This window comes from Myotis yumanensis, unplaced genomic scaffold (genome assembly GCF_028538775.1).
Source record: "Myotis yumanensis isolate MYYU_CA2020_CCGP unplaced genomic scaffold, mMyoYum1.0.hap1 SCAF_7, whole genome shotgun sequence".
NCBI lineage: Eukaryota > Metazoa > Chordata > Mammalia > Chiroptera > Vespertilionidae > Myotis > Myotis yumanensis.
Genome location: NW_027223758.1, coordinates 3310299 through 3330531, shown reverse-complemented (window position 1 = coordinate 3330531; position 20233 = coordinate 3310299). Strand labels below are relative to the sequence as shown.

The 20233-nt window shown below is 51.3% G+C and overlaps 1 protein-coding gene across 2 annotated transcripts in view; it reads left to right on the top strand.

Moving 5' to 3' along the window:
- The first annotated feature begins 1043 nt into the window (after window positions 1-1043).
- Window positions 1044-20233, top strand: part of OSBPL2 (oxysterol binding protein like 2) — a 41184-nt gene continuing 21994 nt past the window's right edge. Inside the window, exons 1-4 of one of the 2 annotated variants that reach the window (XM_070419656.1) lie at window positions 1044-1128; window positions 10921-11084; window positions 14332-14440; window positions 17502-17577. In XM_070419656.1, coding sequence (XP_070275757.1) covers window positions 11048-11084; window positions 14332-14440; window positions 17502-17577 — 222 coding nt within the window. In that variant the 5' untranslated portion in view covers window positions 1044-1128; window positions 10921-11047. Of the gene's footprint in view, window positions 1129-10920; window positions 11085-14295; window positions 14441-17501; window positions 17578-20233 lie in introns of both variants that reach the window. The other variant, XM_070419655.1, reaches the window with a different exon arrangement.

Here is a 20233-nt window from a genome sequence, read left to right as displayed (position 1 = left end):
CTGACTTCAGCAGGAAGGAAAGGTAGCTGGCCAGATACCTGAAAAGTCTAGAATAGAGCATGCTTAAGGTGCGGCTGGTCCCAGGTGACTCAGGGTATTTGCTCTTGTTTCCTCTGGGTTGGCTTCCTTCTCAGGTGCTCCCTCCATTCATGGTGACGGGATGCTTCAGTAGCTCCATACTTACATCTTTCTGTCACCTACCTCAATTCTGGGAAGGTCTGTGAGCAGATAGGAGAGTCATTTGACCTCGGCCATCCCTCTGGCCTGAGCTCTCTGATCTCCAGCAAAAACCCCAGGACTGACCCTCCTTGGCCAGTACAGGGTCACCTGCTCACCCCTGAGCCAGCCTGGTTCATGTTACTCCACCCACCCCAAATCAGACCCAAGACTCAAATGGAGGAGGGTGGGAGACACTGATTTGCAAAGGAAAATTGCGATGCTCATAAGCTCAAGGCCACACAGCTAGTAAGGATGCAAGCTGGGGTCTCACTCCAGAGCTCCTGGGCTTAACCATGGAGCCACTGGAGGTCAGGAACTTCCAAAGATTTTAAACAGGAGAGGGAACGGTCAGGAATGAAGCCAAGGATAAATAGGCGCCGGGTTTTGCTGAGCAGTGAAGGGCATGCCAAGGAGTTTGGGCGATGGGGAAGCCTGAAGATGCTTGAGTTGACGGAGGCACCGCCCGCCCTAGGGAGTTGCGAGCCTTGGGCACAGAGCCCGCGCCAGACACCTGACTCGCTGTTTGTAAACTCAGCTCTCCAAGCCTCGCCCCTTCCTACCTCTCGCCCGCCCTCTTCGGGTCAATATCTGCATAACCCCGCCTCTCCATGCTATGATTGGTTATTCGAGTCGTCACTCCTCCATATGGGCGGGACCTTCGAGGGGCGTAGAAGGTGTCACTCCAGCGAAGTGATTAGTATAGTCCCGCCTCCCAGCGCTGCTCTCGGGTCGAGCACTGATTGGGCAGGCGGCGGTCTACGCGGTGGCGCGGGGCGCCTCAAGTGGCTGGCGCGGGCTGTCAGTCCGCGGGGCGGCCGGCCGCACTTCCGCCTCGGTGTCAGTGGGTCGCGCGGGGCGGGGCGGGGCGCGCAGCGAGACTAGGCGGCCGCCGGACGGACCGCGGTCCAGGTGAGTGACCCAGCCCGGACCCCGGCCCGGAACCCGCATCGCCGGGAACGGCTCCCGGCCTTGGGCGGTTGGGCGGCGGGGAGGCCGGACCGGGCCCGGGTAGCCGGAGCCCGGCGCCCACCCCCCGGCGAGCAGGCCCTGGCCCTGGAGTCTCGGCCGCGAGGGAACTTGGGAGGAAAGTTGGCTCTGGTGGCGGGGCGTTGGGCCTAGGTCCCGGGCGGCAGCCGAGACCCCGCGTCGCCAGGCAACTGTGGCCCCAGCCAGACCTGCCGCCGCAGCCGGAAGTCGGGTTCGGGGTGAACTCGGAGGCCGGGGCGCCTGCCGGCCTCTGTCGCTGTCGGGGTCATCCATACGGTGGGCTCGCCGGCCGGGGGGCATTTGGACCCCTGGCTTCACTCGCATATTTGAGGTGAGAAGTCGGTCCCCGCGGCTGGAGACCCCGCCCCTCCGGGGGCGGCCACCGGTGGAGACCTCTCGCGGAAGGCTTGTGCCCGTGTCCACCCCCGACCCTGCTCTGTCTTATTTTTCGTTTGTCACCATAGCAGACCACATGGCCTGTGGGGAGCTCCTACCTGGCGCGCATGTTAGCTCAACTAGATATGCCATCAGATTTTAAAGGGTTCCCTCCTTCACCGTTAACGCGGCGACCGGGAGAGTAGGACTTGCACGTGGTAGTTTGTAAGCACAGATAGAGGCCGGTTTTCCAAGGTTCCTTCCTGCTCTGAGTTGAATTCCACAGTTGATCAAAAACCCGGTGATTGTGTAAGCTGGTGAGCCCAGAAGCTAGGTGGTTAGGTAGTTGGGGTCGCTCCTGAGTGAGGGGGTCACCTCCCAGGAAGCTGTGCTCAGGTTTTGGGGGTTTATCCCAAAGGGTCAGTCTAGGGCAGTGATGGCGAACCTTTTGAGCTCGGCGTGTCAGCATTTTGAAAAACCCTAACTTAACTCTGGTGCCGTGTCACATATAGAAATTTTTTGATATTTGCAACCATAGTATAAAAAAGATTTATATTTTGATATTTATTTTATATATTTAAATGCCATTTAACAAAGAAAAATCAACCAAAAAAATGAGTTACAGGTTCGCCATCACTGGTCTAGGACAAGCTCTGGACCAGGAGCCCACAGCTCTTGTGTTAGCCCCTTGCTGGGCCTGCCCGTGCCCATCTAGAGATGGGTCTCATTGCCTGTGTCCCCGGAGATGACAGGTCACAGCGAGCGAGCAGAGGCCCTCCTGACTCTGCTGGGCTTGCCATCTCTCCTGGCCCCGTATGACAGGTACCCCCACCTGGTGGGGCTGATGAGAGAAGCAGATGTAATGATGCCCCCAGCAGGCCCTGACACATGGCCGATGCTCCAAATCGTTAGTTCCCTCTCCCTTGCTGAGGACAGGAAACTTACTGGCTACACTTCCTCCTTGACCAGCCCTGGGTGCCGGAGCTGGTGTCATTTAAAACAGGACAGTGAGTGAAGAGTAAACAGATGGATCTTCTCAGTAGAATTTACCTTTCCTGTTTGCCTTCTGTGCCCCCCTGTTAGCAGCCCTTACCTGAGGTGATGATGACATGTAGCAGTTGTTCCAGGATGGCCAGAAGCACCTGATAGTTGCTTCATCCACGTGGTCTTCACAACAACCTGCAAGACCAGTACTGACATGAGCCTCCGTTCACTCACGTGGAAGCTGAGGAATAGAGAGGCTAAGTAACTTACTCTGCATCCCGCAGCAGTGAGTTATGGAGCAGGGAGGCAGTCTGGCTCTGGAGTTCACACTCTTTTCTGTTGTTGCTGTTAATCCTCTCCCGAGACAGGGAGAGAAATATCGATGTGAGAGAGACACATTGATAGGTTGCCTCCCACGCGCCCCGAGGGATGTGCCCTTGACCAGAATCGGACCCGGGACCCTTCTGCGGACTGACACTCTAACCACTGAGCAACCGGCTAGGGCCGAAGTTCACACTCTTAAATTCCTCTCTATACAGCCTTTTAAAACCAAAATTTTCATTGACAACGTCCCCTCGCCATTTTCCTTTAAAACATTCTAATTGTGCTGCATTACAGTGTGCGAACTTTGTTTCTTGCCACAGAGATAATCGATTGTCATTCTTTTGTGAGCACAAATGTTTATAAAACCATTTTATTTCTTCTAAAATAAAGTGATTCTCGGTGAAAAGAATATCATAACTTAGAATAAACAGACTGAGGAAAAAAATAACATAAAGTGGTTATTGTGCTGTCCCAGATTTAGCCAAAGCCCCTTGCCTTCGTCAGTAGTGAAGTCATTACTGTTCGTGGTGGGAGGGGGAGTTGGAGGAGCAGGGGTGATGATGGATGTCCACAGTGTAAAGGACAAGGTTGCCCTTGGGGATTCGGCTCTGAGCGAGCTTAATGCAGGTGGCTGTTGAGTGTGCACGAGGCACCTGCCCTCCTCTCATCTGCATTTAGGGCTCAGACTCCTATCTGCTTGACATTTCGATGCGCAGTGTTACTTTAGTGTTTAAGAAGTGAGTGCCACTTGCTTCTCATCCTAGACTCCTATCCACGCCCTCCAGCACACGCCAGCAAATGAGTCTTAGATAGGATCTGTGCTAAAAAGCTGCTCAACTTTCCCATTGTCTCACACCCAGCTAATTTACAGAAGTAACACTTTTTTTGTTTTTGGTGGGGCAAGTTTTGAAACATTTTATGTACTTTTATACTATCTTCCAACAGGGAATTAACTGTCTCTTGCATATGACTGCTTTGGTATTCCCATGAGAAGCCAAGGCCGCCTCTTTTCCTGGGGTTTGGCTGTGGTGTATATAGGCTTATAGAGCTTATGTATTTGCAGGAAAGCTGTGACAATGGGCCTAACGTGACTAACGTGTTCCATTCAAGAGGTTAAGAATCTTCCTGGAGATCAGAGGGGCAAGCCCAGGCTGGGAGCTCTCGGGTTCCGGTTCCCTCACTTTCTAACTTTGCCCACAAAATGGGTTATTGTGTGGAATATATGTGAAGAAAATGTAAGGGAGTGTCTGGTGGTGTACTAGGTGCCCAGTTCACCTTCAGTCACTGACCTGAGAGCATTGAAATTGACCCCACCCAATAGTGACGCATAGACACCCACAAAAATTCAATTTAGAAGTGAAGCCACATAAATCTTTGTTAGGCAGGTTTGCATTCTATTGAATGTTACAGTGACACTTTATAAGAACGACTATAAAAAGACCCCTGGACCCATGAGCACCCACAGTCGCTCAGCTGAGGACCTGGACAGTATGTGGACAGTGGGGGTGTGGCTGTCTCCTGGTCACTGCCGTACTTCCTGCTGGAAGGCTGACGTTCATAGAGTTTATTTATTTTTTATTCCTCACCCAAGGATATTTTTCCATTGATTTTTAGAGAGAGTGGAAGAGAGAGGGAAAGACAGAGAGAAACATTGATATGAGAGAAACACATCGACAGTTGCTTCCTGCACGAGCCCCAACCACGGCCCAGGCAGGGGAGGAGCAACCGAAGTACTTGACTGGAATCGAACCCGGGACCCTTCGATCCACAGGCCAACGCTCTGTTCATTGAGCCAAACCGGCTAGGGCAGTAGAGTTCAGCACTAGCAAGGGCAAGGCTTGATTCTGAAACTCAGTGCACTTCAAGGTTGGTCTTGAGCTTATTGAGACTGAACGGAAGTTAGTATTTGAACATGACTTAAATATTAAGAAATATTTAAATCCTAAGAGTTAATATTTCAAGGACTAGTTCGACACGTTAAATGCAGTTTCTGTGGACAGTGGTTAATTTGTATCTCTGCTATAATTTTATGTTTTCAAAGTGTTTTTGATGGTAAATCTCTGGTGTTGACCCTGCCAGGGTCAAGCCCACCGTGATACATGGTGTGGAGGACCCACCCATGCCCGCAGCTCTCCTTAATGACCATGTGGTTAAATGGTCACCTAGCCTTGCCCGTGAACATCATGGCGCTTCTTTCCTTTTCTATCCAAATTCAGAAAAGAACTTACGGTCCCCTGGCAGAATCTCAGAGCATCTTGTGCTGTCACTGGGACCTTCTGGTCACACAAGTACTCTGACCTGTGCCCTGAGCTGAACAGTGCAGTCCGCCTTGGGAAAGGACTGTGAGCAGCAGGGATGCTTGTAGACTTCTGCCTGGTGTTTGCGTCTGTTGCTCTTTCTTTCTCTGCGTGTCAGTGGAATCTTGCGGGTTGTTTTGAGACGTGGACTCTGGGATTGTGCTGGCTGAGCTAACCCTGGCCCCGCAGCGGGTCTGAGAAGGAGGGCAGAGGGAAGGTGCGCTTCTGTTGACCTGGGCACCTCCCTCCCACAGCTCTATTGAGTCATGCCGACATGGGAACCACTGAGTGGCTCTTGGTTGGGCAGACCTGTCTGACTCGAGCTGGTACCTTGACCAGAGGGTGGAAGCACTAGCCTTAAAAGGTGCCAGGAAAAGCTTGTTCCCGGCTGGTGTCAGGTGCTTGGGGAGAATGGTCTGAGGATGGTTTGTGGGGAAGTTGTCCTGACTTCAGGTTCCAGAGAGGACGATGGCAGCCAGTGGGGAGGGCAGGCTGTGACACACAGGGTGAGAGCTGTGTGTCCCACTGAACCAACGAAGGCTGCTCCCAGGCTGAGAGAGAAAAGTCAGCTGTCATCTGGCACCTGTACACTGGGCTTGGCTGGAAAGTGACTTCCACTAGTGCCCTAATATCAGGGTGGCTGTGTGATCTGATGTCCCTGCAGAAGCTTTAAGGACTGCAGTGGTGGCAGATGTTAACAGGCACCTGTCTGACACACTGAAGGAGAAGGGCCAGGGCCACGTTGTACTGAGCTCGGGGTGAGTTAGGCTCCGAGTGCTGGGATTCCACAGAGAAATCAGCGTGGGAAATGTTATACCACCTGCGGAGCAGGTAGTGAGGAGGGAGGGGTTGTGGTTTCCTGTGCAGGTGCAGCCCCCAGTGTTGCCATGGTTCTGTTTTTAAGGCAGTGCTGCATGCCTGGGGTTGACTGATGATGCTCATCAGGGTAGAAGGTCCCTGGCTGATTTTGTAGGGTTTTCACCTGGCTGCTGGGAACCTCATAAGAAGTGGGGCTTTGGCCCGGCTGGTGTCGCTCAATGGTTGAGCATCGACCCATGAACCAGGAGGTTACCGGTTTGATTCCTAGTCAGGGCACATGCTCCGATTGCGGGCTCGATCCCCAGTGGGAGGCATGCAGGAGGCAGCCTATCATGATTCTCTCTCATCATTGATGTGTCTCTCCCTCTCCCTTCCTCTTTGAAATAAATAAAAATATATTTTTAAAAAAAAAGAAAGAAAGAAAGAAGTGCGGCTTCGGGAGGGAGGCCCGGGGATGTGCAGCACATCCCGCCACGTTGCTATGCCCTCAGCCATGCTTGGAACCCCTGGTGGGGTCTTAACCCTGTTCTGGATCAGCGACCCCTTTGAGAACCTGGTGGAGAGTCTGAGTCATCTTCCTGGGGAAAAATGAACACAAACAAAAGTTTGTCATTTTCCCTTTTTTATTTTCTCTCTTTAGGGGGGAGGGTATAGTAATTCAGGGATTTTCCTGACCTTGGTTTAAACCCCACCCCCATTAGGGCTCAGGAAGTGTAGTTGGGAGTGAGCGGGCAGGTCTCATGTTAGAGTGACCAGTTTCTCAGCACAGTGAAACTGGTTCAGAGGCTGAGCAGGTGGAACTCGTGTGAGAACTGACAAGGAAGGCCCTGGGGTGGGAGAGGCAGCAGGCGGAAGGGCGAGGGTCTCAGACTGGATTCTGTCAGATGGAGATGGCATCCGAAGCATCTGGACTGACTGCATAGATGCTTCAGGCAGAGCAGCAGGGCACTGGGGACACGGGGGTGGGAGGTAGGGTGGTGGGGGGTGGGCATGCTCCACATACCCCCAGGGCTTCCCACTGCCCCTAGGGCTGCAATGCTGGGTCTTCCAGTTGTCCAGTCACCACCTGCTGGTCCAGGGCTCTGGTTCTGCTCTCGGAAGTGGACAGGCAGGGGGCAGTGGCCCTACTGATGGTCTGATTTCTCCACTGCTCTCAGGGTGCATGGTGCCTGGGTGGGCGGGGCTGCTGCCCTGACCTTCCTTCCTCTCCCTGCATTGGAACTGCTTTTCTCTGCTACAGAACAGAATGACAGGGTTCATCGACACAAACACTTTGTGCGGAAGAGCCTCCATTCATCTTGTGTGGGTTCTGAAGCACTTTGTTCTGGATTGTTCTAGATTCATGACCCTGTTCCTCGAAGTATCTGGTGTGTCTCTGGCGCTCACTGTTGAATATCAGTTTCTAGGGGAGGCAAGGACTTGGGGAAACTTGTGGATGGTGGGGCTCTAGGCCATCACCTGTCAGGTCCCAACCAGAAGTGCTGGTCCCCTGGCTCCTCAGGGTCAGGCTGGTGTCCCCTCTGCCTGCCTGTCAAGGCCACCCTGTTGGCCATTTGTGCATCTTCCTTGGTGAAATGAAATGTCTATTTAAGTCCTTTGCCCCTTTTTGAATCAGGTTATTTTTTGTTGTTGTTGAGTTTTGATGCCTTTCATTTCTTTTTCTTGTCTGATTACTCTGGCTAGAACTTCTAGTACTATGATCAATAGCATTGGTGAGTGGGCATCCTTGTCTTGTTCTGAACTTTGAGGAAAAGCTTTCAGCCTTTCACCTTTGAGCATGATGTTCCCTGTGGAGTTTTCAACTATGGCTTTTATTATGTTCTGGTAGTATCCTTCTATTGTTAGTTTATTGAGTGTGTTTTTGTTTGTTTGTTTGTTTGTTTTTTAAATATATTTTATTGACTTTTTACAGAGAGGAAGGGAGAGAGATAGAGAGTTAGAAACATCGATGAGAGAGAAACATTGATCAGCTGCCTCCTGCACATCTCCTACTGGGAATGTGCCCGCAACCCAAGTACATGCCCCTGACCGGAATCGAACCTGGGACCTTTCAGTCCGCAGGCCGACGCTCCATCCACTGAGCCAAACTGGTTACGGCAGGCGTTTATTTGTTTTTTATCATGAAGTGTTGAAGTTGGTCAAATGGTTTATCTGCATCCATTGAGATGATCATGGGTTGGTTTTTTTCATTCTGTTAATGTGATGTATTACATTGATCTTCGTATGATCCTTGTATTCCAGGAATAAATCCCTTTTGGTGTATAATCCTTTGAATGTGTTGCTGAATGCATTTTAATGTGTTTACTTTGCTAGTATTTTGTTGAGGATTTTTTGTATCAATGTTCATAAGGGATGTAAGTTTGTAGTTTTCTTTTTTGTAGTGTCTTTATGTGGCCTTCGTGTCAGGGTTGTGCTGGCCTCATAGAATGAGTTAGGAAGTTTTCCCATCTCCAGGTTTTTTGGAAAACTTTGAGGAGGTTTGATGTTATTTCCAATTGAAATGGTGGAATTCACCAGTGAAGCCATCAGATACAGGGCTTTTCTTTGTTGGGAGCTTTTTTATTACTGATTCAACCTCCTTGCTTTTGTTGTGTTAATCCTTATCCGAGGATATTTCCCTTGTGATTTCTTCTTTGATTCATGGGCTGTTTAAGAGCATGCTATTTAATTTCTACGGTTTTGTGAGCTTTCCAGTTTTACTTTTGTTGATTTATAACTCATCTTCTTGTGGTCAGAGAAGATGCTTTGTATAATATCTGCCTTTTTAAATCCACTGAGATGGATCTGTGGTCTCGCATGTCCTGGAGAATGTCCCGTGTGCACCAGAGGAGAATGTATATGTTGCATGTGTTTGCTGGATCATGTTGGGTTAGTTTGTTGTTGAAGGCCTCTCTTTATTTATCCTCTGTCTGGTTGCTTGCTAATGCATTTTGAAGTTATTATATATAATTTATATTACTTTGAACAATTTAAATTCAGAATTCATAGTTAACCTCCAAAGAGGACCCAGAGTTTTTGTATCATTGGTGAATTTTCCGTGCTCCGTGAAGATTACATCCCGGTTACCTTGCCCATTTTTATAGAGAAGAGAAAGAACACGAAACCCTGCTCTTTAGTGAGCTGACTGTGGACATAAACCCTCCAGGTCCGCAAGCTCTTAGCCAGTCACCTGATTCCCAAGTGACCAGATCTGTTTTTCTAAGAAAAACGTAAAGGTGCATTTGTTAGACTTGAGGGAGAATCATGGATTGGCTGCCTCTTACACACCGCATACTGGAGATTGAGTCCACAACCTGGGCATGTGTCCTGACTGGGAATTGAACCAGTGACCTTCTGGTTCATAGGTTGACACTCAACCACTGAGCCATGCCAGCTGGGCTGAGCCAAAATAATTTTGAGGAAATTTAAGTTGATTTCAGTTTATGCTGATAATAGCTAACTTATATAGCAGCTTCTCCAGAATTGAAAATTGGCTTCCTGTTGATGTGAAACAAATATTTTAACATGATTTTTCATTTATAACCACCTGCCTGTTCTGAGAAAGACTTCAGCACAATCCCTGAGCTCTGTCTGGCCTCGGATGTGGGAATGGAAACTATCCTGGTCGTGTGACTGTCCCAAGCCAGTCGTTTTACCATTTCTTATACAACTTAGGTGATGGTTTTATTTTTAATTTATTTTTGTTAATCCTCACCCGAGGATATTTTTTCCATTGATTTTTAGAGCGAGTAGAAGGGAGGGAACGAAGAGGGGAAGAGAGAGAGAGAAAAAAAATTGATGTGAGGGAGACACATAGATTGTTTGCCTCCCACACACATCCTGAGCAGGGCCAGCAGCTCAGGTATGTGCCCTTGACCAGGAATCAAATCCAGTGCTCTAACTACTGAGCCACTAACCTTGGCTGTAGATGAAGATTTTAAAATAAAAATAACTCTTCAAATAATGATTATTTATTGATCTATTTATTGTTGGATATTTGTATTATAAATGTTTCCTCTCATATTTTCTGAAATCATGAATTTTGTTATTTTTAAAATATATTTCTATTGATTTCAGAGAGGAAGGGAGAGGGAGAGAGATAGAAACATCAATGATGAGAGAGAATCATTGATTGGTTGTCTCCTGCACCCCCCACCTCCTCCTGGGGATCGAGCCCGCAACCTGGACATGTGTACTGACCAGGAATTGAACCTGACCTGGTTCATAGGTTGATGCTCAACCACTGAGCCACTCCAGCTGGGCAAATTTTGTTATTTTAAAATATTTTTGTTTAATTCTCACTGAGGATATGCTTGTTTGTTTTTCATTGATTTTTAAAAAAATTTTTTTAATCATGTTTTTTTGTTTTGTTTTAAATATATATTTTTTATTAATTTTAGAGAGGAAGGGAGAGGGAGAGAGATAGAAACATCAATGATGAGAGAGAATCATTGATCAGCTCTCTCCTGCACGCCCCCCACCAGGATCGAGCCTGCAACCCTTGACTGGAATTGAACTCGGGACCCTTCAGCTGTAGGCTGACGTTTTATCCACTGAGCCAAACCAGCTAGGCCTGTTTTTTTGTGTGTTTTTTTTTAATTGATTTTAGAGAGAAGATAGGAGAGAGAGAAACTGATATGAGAGAGAATCATTGATCAGTTGTCTCTCATACGTGCCCTGACTGGGGATCGAACCCACAAACTAGTTATATGCCTTGACCGGTAATCGAACCACAGACTTTTGGTGTAGGGGTTGATGCTCCACCAACTGAGGTCCCTGGCCAGGCTCATGCATTTGTCATTAAATCATTAATTTTATTTCTTTGCTAAGATGTAATTGAGATTGATTTTAAAAAATGACAAATGGGTATTTGAAAAATGTTTCTAAGCCATAAAACTTCTGAAAGTTAAGTATGCCAAAATGTTTCTCCCCTTAGATCTGCACCACCTATTGGATTTTACCCCACAAAGCTCCCCGTGTGAAGCACCTGACACCGTCAATGTAGACCAGGCAATGATTCAGTAGGAGACTGCAGATCGGGGCAGGGCTCCTGGCTGCCGAGGATGAACGGGGACGAGGAGTTCTTTGATGCCGTCACAGGTGAGCGCAGAGAACGGACCCGGGTCTCAGACCTACTCTTCAGATGTGAGGATGGTCAGGAAAGCATGTTCCCAGGCTTGACTCCCAGATCTGGGGAGAAAGCTCAACTTTAGACGACAGGAGATAATAAGAAAGGGCAATTCAGTTTTTTGTCTTTAAAAGAGTTGCTCTTGCATGTAAATGCTCAAAGTTCAGTTATTTTCCATTTTCCCACAGCCATTCTAAGTAGTGGCACATAGCCCGTAGTTGGAAAGCTGCTCGGGTGTGCCCGAGTGGAAACAGCGTTGCAGGGAGTGTTTGTCTGAGGGCGGTGGGGCAGCAGGCTGGGTCACTGGGCTGGGCGGGACACAAACTTAGAGCAGCCCCTTCCCCCCATCACAGTGACCACTTGAGGTCCAAAGCTCTTAAAGTTCAAGACGGCCATTCACTTTCTACCCGCCACCCTCAGGGCCCACTTTTGGAATCTTGTTTTGGATATCCAGGTGTTAGTGACGGTCTTTCCAAGTGCAGTCAGGGGATCACCTGTGCTGTTACCGCCAAAATGAAATGGCGCCCAGCACAGCACAAGGTTCTTTGTGACGGCTGTCACTGTCCCCTGAGCTTTGTCAGCACGTTCTCGAGGCGTGCGTCCATCACCACCACGCTTCTCTTTCCCAAAGGAGGAGTGGGGGCCAGTGCATGGACAGGTAGCCCAGATTACTGATTTATTCTTGTGGGAAACCCAGGAGGAAGGGGGCACTGAGCACGCCGCCATCCCTCAAGTGCGCCCTGTGGAGGTTCCCCCAGAGGTGTGTCTGTGACTCACCTGTTCTTCACACTTCAGCTCTTGATGAGACTGAGCCCCACTTGGTGATAGGCTCAGGGACTTGCCCTCAGGCCTCCAGAGAGGCTGGCCTCCATGGGTCCTTCTCTCCTGGGAACCAGTGTGACCGAGACCACTGGCCATCTGAGTTTCTGCCAGAGGATTTTCCCGGAGAGGTCTGGAACTCATATGGTGTGGCATTTGGGTGGTGCCTCTTGTCTGTCTGCACAGCAGTAATGCTCTGCATGGACTCAGGAAAGGGGGAAAAGGCAGGTGAAATGATTTGTCACCTCCATCCTTTGGTTCCAGAACAAACAATGGGAGGAATGACAATGGGAAGGGTTCCCTTGCAGTGAATTAGCCACAGAGACGCAGAGCAGCCTGCTTCACTGTCTGGAGCACTGGGCTCCCCTTGTAACTCACCTAAAAAGTCTCTGAACCCAACAGTTATTAAAGAAACTAGAGGCCTGGTGCACGAAATTCATGTACTCCGGGTGTTGGAGGGGGTTCCTCAGCCCAGCCTGTGCCTTCTCGCAGTCCGGGAGCCATTGGGGGATGTCTGACTGATGGCTTAGGCCCACTTCCCATTGGGCTAAGCCGTCAGTCGGACATCCTTAGGGGAGGCGGGAGAGGCTCCCACCACCGCCACCACTGTGCTCACCAGCTGTGATCCCAGCTCAGGGCTTCCGGCTGAGCAGCATTCCCCCTGTGGGAGCGCACTGACCACCAGGAGGCAGCTCCTCTGTTGAGCTTCTGCCCCGTGTTGGTCAGTGCATGTCATAGCAACTGGTCATTCTGCCGTTTGGTCAATTTGCATATTAGCCTTATATTATATAGGATGACTTCAACAGGCAACCACTTCCTCCAGGATCCAGAACTGTTCAAATGAAAAGGTCTTCAAGTCCATGAAACCATGTACTGACTGAGGGTTAAAACTTCCCGAATTGGCCTGTTAGAAGGGGTTGTCTCTGAAGGATCAGATCACAAGTGATTTCAGGTTTCCTCTTTTCTACAGTAAATACATGTTTACAGAGCACTGGCTTAATTTGAGGCAAGACCTCAACATAATTGTCAACGACGTGTGGCCTGTTTACTGGGCACATGTCGGCTGTAGTTGAAGCGAATGGTCCACATGAATCTCTCAGCACTGAGGGAGGTGTGTGGAGATAGGCCGCCTGGCACAGGACAGTGGGCAGACCCTGCAGACATTCTCTTAAGTCAGGACGTTTCAAGCTAAGTGTAGAGTGGGGGTCAAGTAGATGTGCTTTTGGGATTGGCCGCGAACATTAGAGGCTCTTTCAGAAGACAGTGGTCATTTAAGAGGTTCATTTTTAATATATCCTTTCAAAATCATTGTGCAATGAATCTCACTCCTACATTGTATAAATTTGTCAGTGTGGGAGAATATGAAAGAAGATATTTTGCTTATTCTCAGTGAGGCTTAGCAGCAGATGTTGTAGGTTTGGGGTCTGACAACAATTAGCCCCTAGCTTTACACCTGGGCCTCGCCTTACTTTCTGCGAAATGGCGCTATTGGGGGAACCCTGAGCTCCTTGTGAGCACAGGCCCCTGCTGAAGTATCTGGGTCGTCACTGTCACTGGCAGGAGCCACCTCGCCCTGGTGGCCCAGCCTCTCTGCCTTGCTTGGGCGCAGAGTGCCCGTGCTCCAGTGCCTGCACCCGCTCTCTTGTGGAGGGAGCAGGCCCTCCTTCCCCACCGTTGCCTGCTCCTTGGAGAGGAAGCCCTTTGGGGGAGGGTCCCGGAGCACGGCCTAGTGGGCACTCTTCTTGAGCAGTCTGGGTGGCCTGGAGAACATATTCAACTGTAGTTTACGTGAGGCCGAAATAGCTCATTTTCCCAGTTTTCTCTGCTGGGGAGGAGTGCTCTAGTTAAACCAGTCACTCGCTCTCAGCGACCATCAGTCCGATTGGTTCTGGTAGTTGTTCGGCACAGTGTCCGCCTTCCTTAGAAACCAGTCCAATGGCTTAGATCTTAAGATGAGGTGTGGAGCAGGACCGCAGACCTTGCGCAGAAAGGGCATGCTGCCTCCTTGAGGGCCAGTTAGAGCGCTGTAGAGGCTCCGGCCCAGAAGGGTGTGAGCCATTGAATAAAGCCACAGGAACCCTGTTCTAGGGCCCGGAGGCTGAACCTCAGGTTAGCGACAGTCCCCAGCAGGCCGAAGGAACCTGGTGTTTGTGAAATTCTGGTCAGAGTGGACGGTCTGTCTCCTTGGAAGCTCCCCAAAATGCTCCTGCTTCTCTGCCCTTAGTTCTTGGGAAGCAGACTTAATCTGAATGTGCCCGTAGAAGCAATCTAGACCTTCAGGTATTCTGCTTGCACAGAATTCTGGGAGGCAGGTTTTTATCTTCCACATCCTGCAAAAATGACCACTCTGTTTGTCTTGCGCAGGCTTTGATTCTGATAACTCTTCTGGGGAATTTTCAGAGGCCAGTCAGAGAGCCCCCGGAGGGCTGCCTGTGGACACCAGCAAAAGCAACGGCATCGGGGAAGCTGGGGAGAGGCCCCCGCAGGAGAATGGGATTCAGAGACACAGGTATGGTGTTCCACTGTGTGATTTAGAATCTTCCAGTGTGTCCGTGACGGCCCCCAACACGCCGAGTCCTGAGGGCCGTGTGGGCCCGCTCCTCTGACAGACCCAGCATCCCATGCAGCCAAGACTTCCAGAGCTCAGTGCTGGCACTGCGACTCCTGGCCCTATCCACAGTGCTGGCACCGTGCCACCCTGCCCCACAGTCTGGGAAGCCTGAGCGTCGCGGGCGACCTGGTACCACACCCGGGCCTGGCACACTGCAGGGGGCCCTCCTCCTTCAGTGCAGGGAGACACATTCCAGTCTCCCAGTGTTTCGTTCACAGGCCAGGAGATTCTGATGACAGTGACTCGATGCCCGTCGGCGGGGTGCAGCTCGTGAGGTGGTATCCGTGGGAGGTGGGCCTCTGTCCACCCCGAGCTGGTTTGCATCTGGGCTCCAGGGCGCATCCACCTTCCTCCTGACTTGTTCTGAGCTTTAGGCCCAAATGCTTACTCCACCCCTGCCCTGGAGGACTCATACCTTTACTTGTTAGCTCACTTGCTCTGCAGATGTTGGCACACCTCCTGCATGCTAAGGTGACCTGGCCCACGCAGGCCCACCCTCTGCTGTCAGCCCCTCCTCCGCACCCTACGACTGGTCCATAACCAGACATTGGCGAGTCATCCCTGAAGCTGCCCCCTTTTCTCCCCTTCCCATTACCCAACTCTGACACACGCCTGGGCCCTTTCAGTCCTTCTGTCTGCTATCACATCCACCCCTCTCCCTGGGTCTCCTGCACTCACCCTGTAACTGCACCCACACCCCCTCTTTCTTCATGCTGCAGCAGTCACTTTTTCAGACAGGTCTAACCAGGCCTCGTCCACCCCCACGTCCACCCCCCACTTAAAACTCTCAGGTGGGCCCTGGCCAGTATGCTCAGTGTCAGCTCAAGCACCGAAGGGTCACAGGTTCCATTTCCATCAAGGGCATGTACCTGGGTTGCAGGTTTGATCTCCAGCTCTGTCAGGGCACATGCAGGAGGCAACCAATCCAAGTCTCTCTCTTTCCCTCCCTCCCTCCCTCCCCTCCCTTCCACTCTCTCTAAAAGTCAGTGGAGCCCTAACTGTTTTGGCTCGGTGGATAGAGCGTCGGCCTGCCGACTGAAGGGTCCGAGGTTCCATTCCGGTCAAGGGCATGTACCTTGGTTGCGGGCACATCCCCAGTAGGGGGCGTGCAGCAGGCAGCTGATCGATGTTTCTCTCTCATCAATGTTTCTAACTCTCTATCTCTCTCCCTTCCTCTCTGTAAAAAATCAATAAAATATATTTAAAAAAAAAAAGTCAATGGAAAAAGTATCCTCGGGTGTCCTGGCCTGTTTGGCTCAGTGGATAGAGCGACGGCCTGCGGACTGAAGGGTTCTGGGTTCGATGGTCAAGGGCACATGCCTGGGTTGCAGGCTTCATCCCCAGTAGGGGCATGCAAAAGGCAGCTAATCAGTGACTCTCATCATTGATGCTTCTGTCTCTCTCCCTCTCCCTTCCTCTCTGAAATCAATAAAATATATTTTAAAAAATGTCCTCGGGTGAGGAAGAAAGAAAAACATCTCAGGTAGGTGTTCACATGGTGCCCCCCCTTGGGAATCGCTAATAGCACCCTTTTCCTCTCACAAGTACCTCGGTGTGGACTGTGAACTCTAAGGTCACCTCCTCTAGGCTGAGGGCCAGCGTCCTCTCCTCCTCCCTGGCCCCCTCTCTGTTGTCTCTGGGCCCAGCCACAGTGGCTCTCTTGGGTCCTCCAGGGCCCCCACATCGGGCTCTGCCTGCCTGCCCCTCTCCGCCTCCTCCATCTCTGCTGTCTCCTCTCCCCTCCTGTCTCCATGCTCCCTTCTCAGCCCCCTCGCAGTCCAGCCCAGATGACAGTTGCCAAGTGACCAGGTGTCAGTTTCTGGCAGCCTGGCATGTGGCGCTCTGTAAATGGCAGTTTTTCTCATTTCGTCTCCAGCTGCCTCTCTCTTCTCCCTCCCATTCCTGAGAATAAGCATTGTGCCCTGACTCAGCTGCCCTAACTGACACCCCAAGGGGAAGCTTGGGGTCCTTATGGGGTGAGAGCACTGCTGTCATCTTTCCAAGCAGAGTGCTGGAGCAGAGGCACTGACTCACGGTCCTCCCGTCCTAAGAGCACTGACCCGTCCAGGGGAGCACCGGGGGCTTCTGGGACGCAGGGAACCACTGGCTCAGTCTTCAGTCTCGGGTCCATCTAGCTTCCTGCAAACCCGCACCCCCGTCCCACTGGGCACCCCTCCCGCCCAGATGGAATGAGGGTCTCATCCCAGCCAAATTTCCAGAAGGGAGACCAGGCCCCGCTTGGGTCAGGGGTTCCCCATCCCAGTCTCCTGTGAACAGGGTCTCATGGTGCAGACATGCTTGTGGGGCTGCCACAGGTCTGCAGGGAGGTCCCTGGGGCAGGAATGTGCCTCAGGAACACACACACATTGAAAGGGGCAAACAATGCATTTCTGAAAAGGTTTTCTTTCTTTTAAACTATTTTATTATTTTTTTCTTAAAAATTAAAAAAAATTGTCGTTTTTTATTAATTTTAGAGAGAGGAAGGGAGAGGGAGAGAGAGAGAGAAACGTCAATGATGAGAGAGAATCGTCGATCAGCTGCCTCCTGCATGCCCCTACTGGGAATGTAGCCCGCAACCTGGGCACATGCCCTGATGCTCAGTCAGGGAGCCACACTGGCTGGGCTGAAAAGGTTTTCTTAATGTAGTTCCCTCTTGGGGACCTTGTGGCCTGGCCTCTGTCCATGGTTCTGCAGTGCTGCAGGCGCCTGGTACACTGCTGCTCCGGGGACAAGGCGACCTGTCTCCAGCTCTGGAAGGAGAGTCATTGGTGTGGTCATGGTCATTTTCTCCTAGGGTCCCTCCCACAAGTCCATTCCTTTGGGACTGAGCCAGATCTTTTTCTCCCCAGGCACGCCAGGAAAATTAGAGAAAAATGGTCATTGAGCAAAATCACCAGTCATAAGGGAACCTCATGTTGGATTAATAATAACATGTATTGCTGTGGTTACTGCTTTTCAGGACGTGCTTGCCGGCCCCGATGTTCACCAGGAGTGACTTCAGTGTGTGGGGGATCCTGAAGAAGTGCATCGGCCTGGTGAGTGGGCGGCCCGTCCGAGGTCAGCGTTAGGCACTGTGAACCCACAGAAGGGTTCACTCCCCGTCCGAGGTCAGCGTTAGGCACTGTGAACCCACAGAAGGGTTCACTCCCCGTCCGAGCTCAGCGTTAGGCACTGTGAACCCACAGAAGGGTTCACTCCCCGTCCGAGGTCAGCGTTAGGCACTGTGAACCCACAGAAGGGTTCACTCCCCGTCCGAGGTCAGCATTAGGCACTGTGAACCCACAGAATGGTTCACTCCCCGTCCGAGGTCAGCGTTAGGCACTGTGAACCCACAGAAGGGTTCACTCCCCACATTTTGTTTGTTTTGTTTTGTTAATCCTCACTCAAGGATTTTTAGAGGGAGTGACAGGGAGGGGGAGAAACAGAGAGAAAGAAACATTGATGTGAGATAGACACATTGATTGGTTGCCTCCGGGGCCAGAATGGAGCCTGCAACCAAGGTACCCGTTAGTCCATGGGCCGATGCTCTCTTCACTGAGCCAAACCGGCTAGGGTGACTCTGCAGATTTGTAAGTAGCATGGAGTAAAGATGATGAAACCGGAAGGGTACAAAGCTGTAAGGGGCGGAGGTGAGGAAGTGAGGTTACTGATGGACAAGAGGAAATAACTGTAGGTTAAACTCGGAAGGTTTCCCTCCGTGTTCTGTGATGTGCTCTTGGTAATCGGTGTGAAATGGGGATGTTTGTGGGGTTCCTGGACACACACAGAGGGTGAGACCCAGAAGGCCATCCGTGAGGGCTGCAGGCAGAGCTCCAATGCTTGGAGTCTGTGACAGGAGTGACTGGCGTCCAGAAGCCACAGGCCTTTTTCTGATGGTGAGAATCCTCGGTGACTTTATAGAAGTTGCAAAACAGCACAGTGAGTCTTGTATACCCTTCACCTACTTCCTGTAACATCACCATCTCACACAGTCACCTTGGTGCAGCGACCCAGTGGAGGAATTCACAGCAGTGTTGCTGTTACCTGAGCCACGCCCTTGACCTGGCTTTCTCCATTGTCCACTGCTGTCCTTGATTGGAGGCTGGTGTTTAGACACCCAGACCAGGCACTGGGTGTGCTCGCCCCTCACGAGGCATGCTCACTCCAGGCCTCAGCAGCCACACGCTGACCCTGCTGGCACATGCATGCGTTCTGCACACCTCTCTGCTACCTTTCTAATGACGTGTTTGGTACTTTCTCCTCTCAGCGGTCGTACTCCTCTGTGTGACTGAGTAGTTCAGGTCTGGACAGAAGGGTGTCTGGGGCTTCAAGACAGACTGCTGAATTTGACAAGCTCCTGATCCTGACTCTGCAGGAGTCTGACTCCACGGCATCTTTCTCACATGGTGACCTCGTTACGCTGCACTCCCGAAGGAGCCCATGGTCTCTATGAGAGCCGCATATGAACATGTGGGTGGGTTTGTCCCCAGAGTGCTGCGCGCAGTCACCTGGCTGGGTCCTTTGCACCACTTCAGAGCACTCATCCCCTTGGCCCTTGAAATGCTCACCTCTGTGGGCATCACTAAAGGGGTGACACCCTCTTTCTACTTATCAGCTCACTGAGACAATAGCAACAGACTAGTTAACACAACGGTTTCCGACCATGTAGAAGTAGACAGAACCGCATAACCACCCCCGGCCAGCACCCACAGCGCCACTCAGGGCTCCCACGCTGCCTCTACACTGCCCCCCCAATCCAGACACCTCTCATTTGCCCATCTATATGTCTATATATATATATAAAAAAAGCAGTAATATGCAAATGAGGTCGAGACTCCATAATGGTCACAACAAGCTCAGGAGGAGGGGCTGGGTGTGGCCCCGAGCCTGAGAGAACAACACGCAGGCGCAGCCTGGAGCCTGAGAGATCAACACAGAGGGGCGCCTGCTCCAAGCCTCAGATGCGGCTGGGGGCTGACCCCCAGCGGACACGGACACACGGACACACACACACACACCAGGCGCCTGCTCCGAGCCTACGCGGCTGAGGTCACCTGTCAGGGCTGCGAGGGGAGAGGAAAGCCTAGCTTGCCACATGTACCAGTGCCGAGGAGGTGCTTGGGCCCCCTGGTCTGAGAGGTTTTCTCCAGGGCAGTCTCCTGGTGGCTTCTCTGGTCCCAGTCAATGGAAGGAGCCAGGGGTGCGGGGAAACGAGGCCAGGCCAGTCCGGATTTTCCAGTTGTTCCCGGCTGTGTGTTTGCTCTAGGGGCTGGCGGGAGGAAGTCCTCCGCACAAAGGCAGGAAGGAAGAGGTGCTCTGTGGCAAAGGCGAAGGTACAGTGACCCTGGGACAGCCCGAGGGCCTGCAGCACAGAGCACTGGGCAGGGCAGCCACCGCAGGGGCCGTCCCCGGCACCTCTCACCCCTCCGAGGGCATCAACTCGGGATGTCACAGACGAGGAAACAGACCCAGACAGAGCTTAGACCTGCCCAGGTCACATAAAGGCTTCCAATTCAGCACACTCTCCACGCTTCTTCAAGTTCACAACCATTGACTGAACACTTTCTATCAAGTTCCTAGAAGGTGGTAATCCCACACCAACTGTGGTTTTAAGAGGGTTCCCTTTTAGATGTACGCCTTTACACGGCTTTCTCGAAGAGGCACTTACATGCCATACAACTCACCCACAGCAGGCATACTATTTGATGCGTG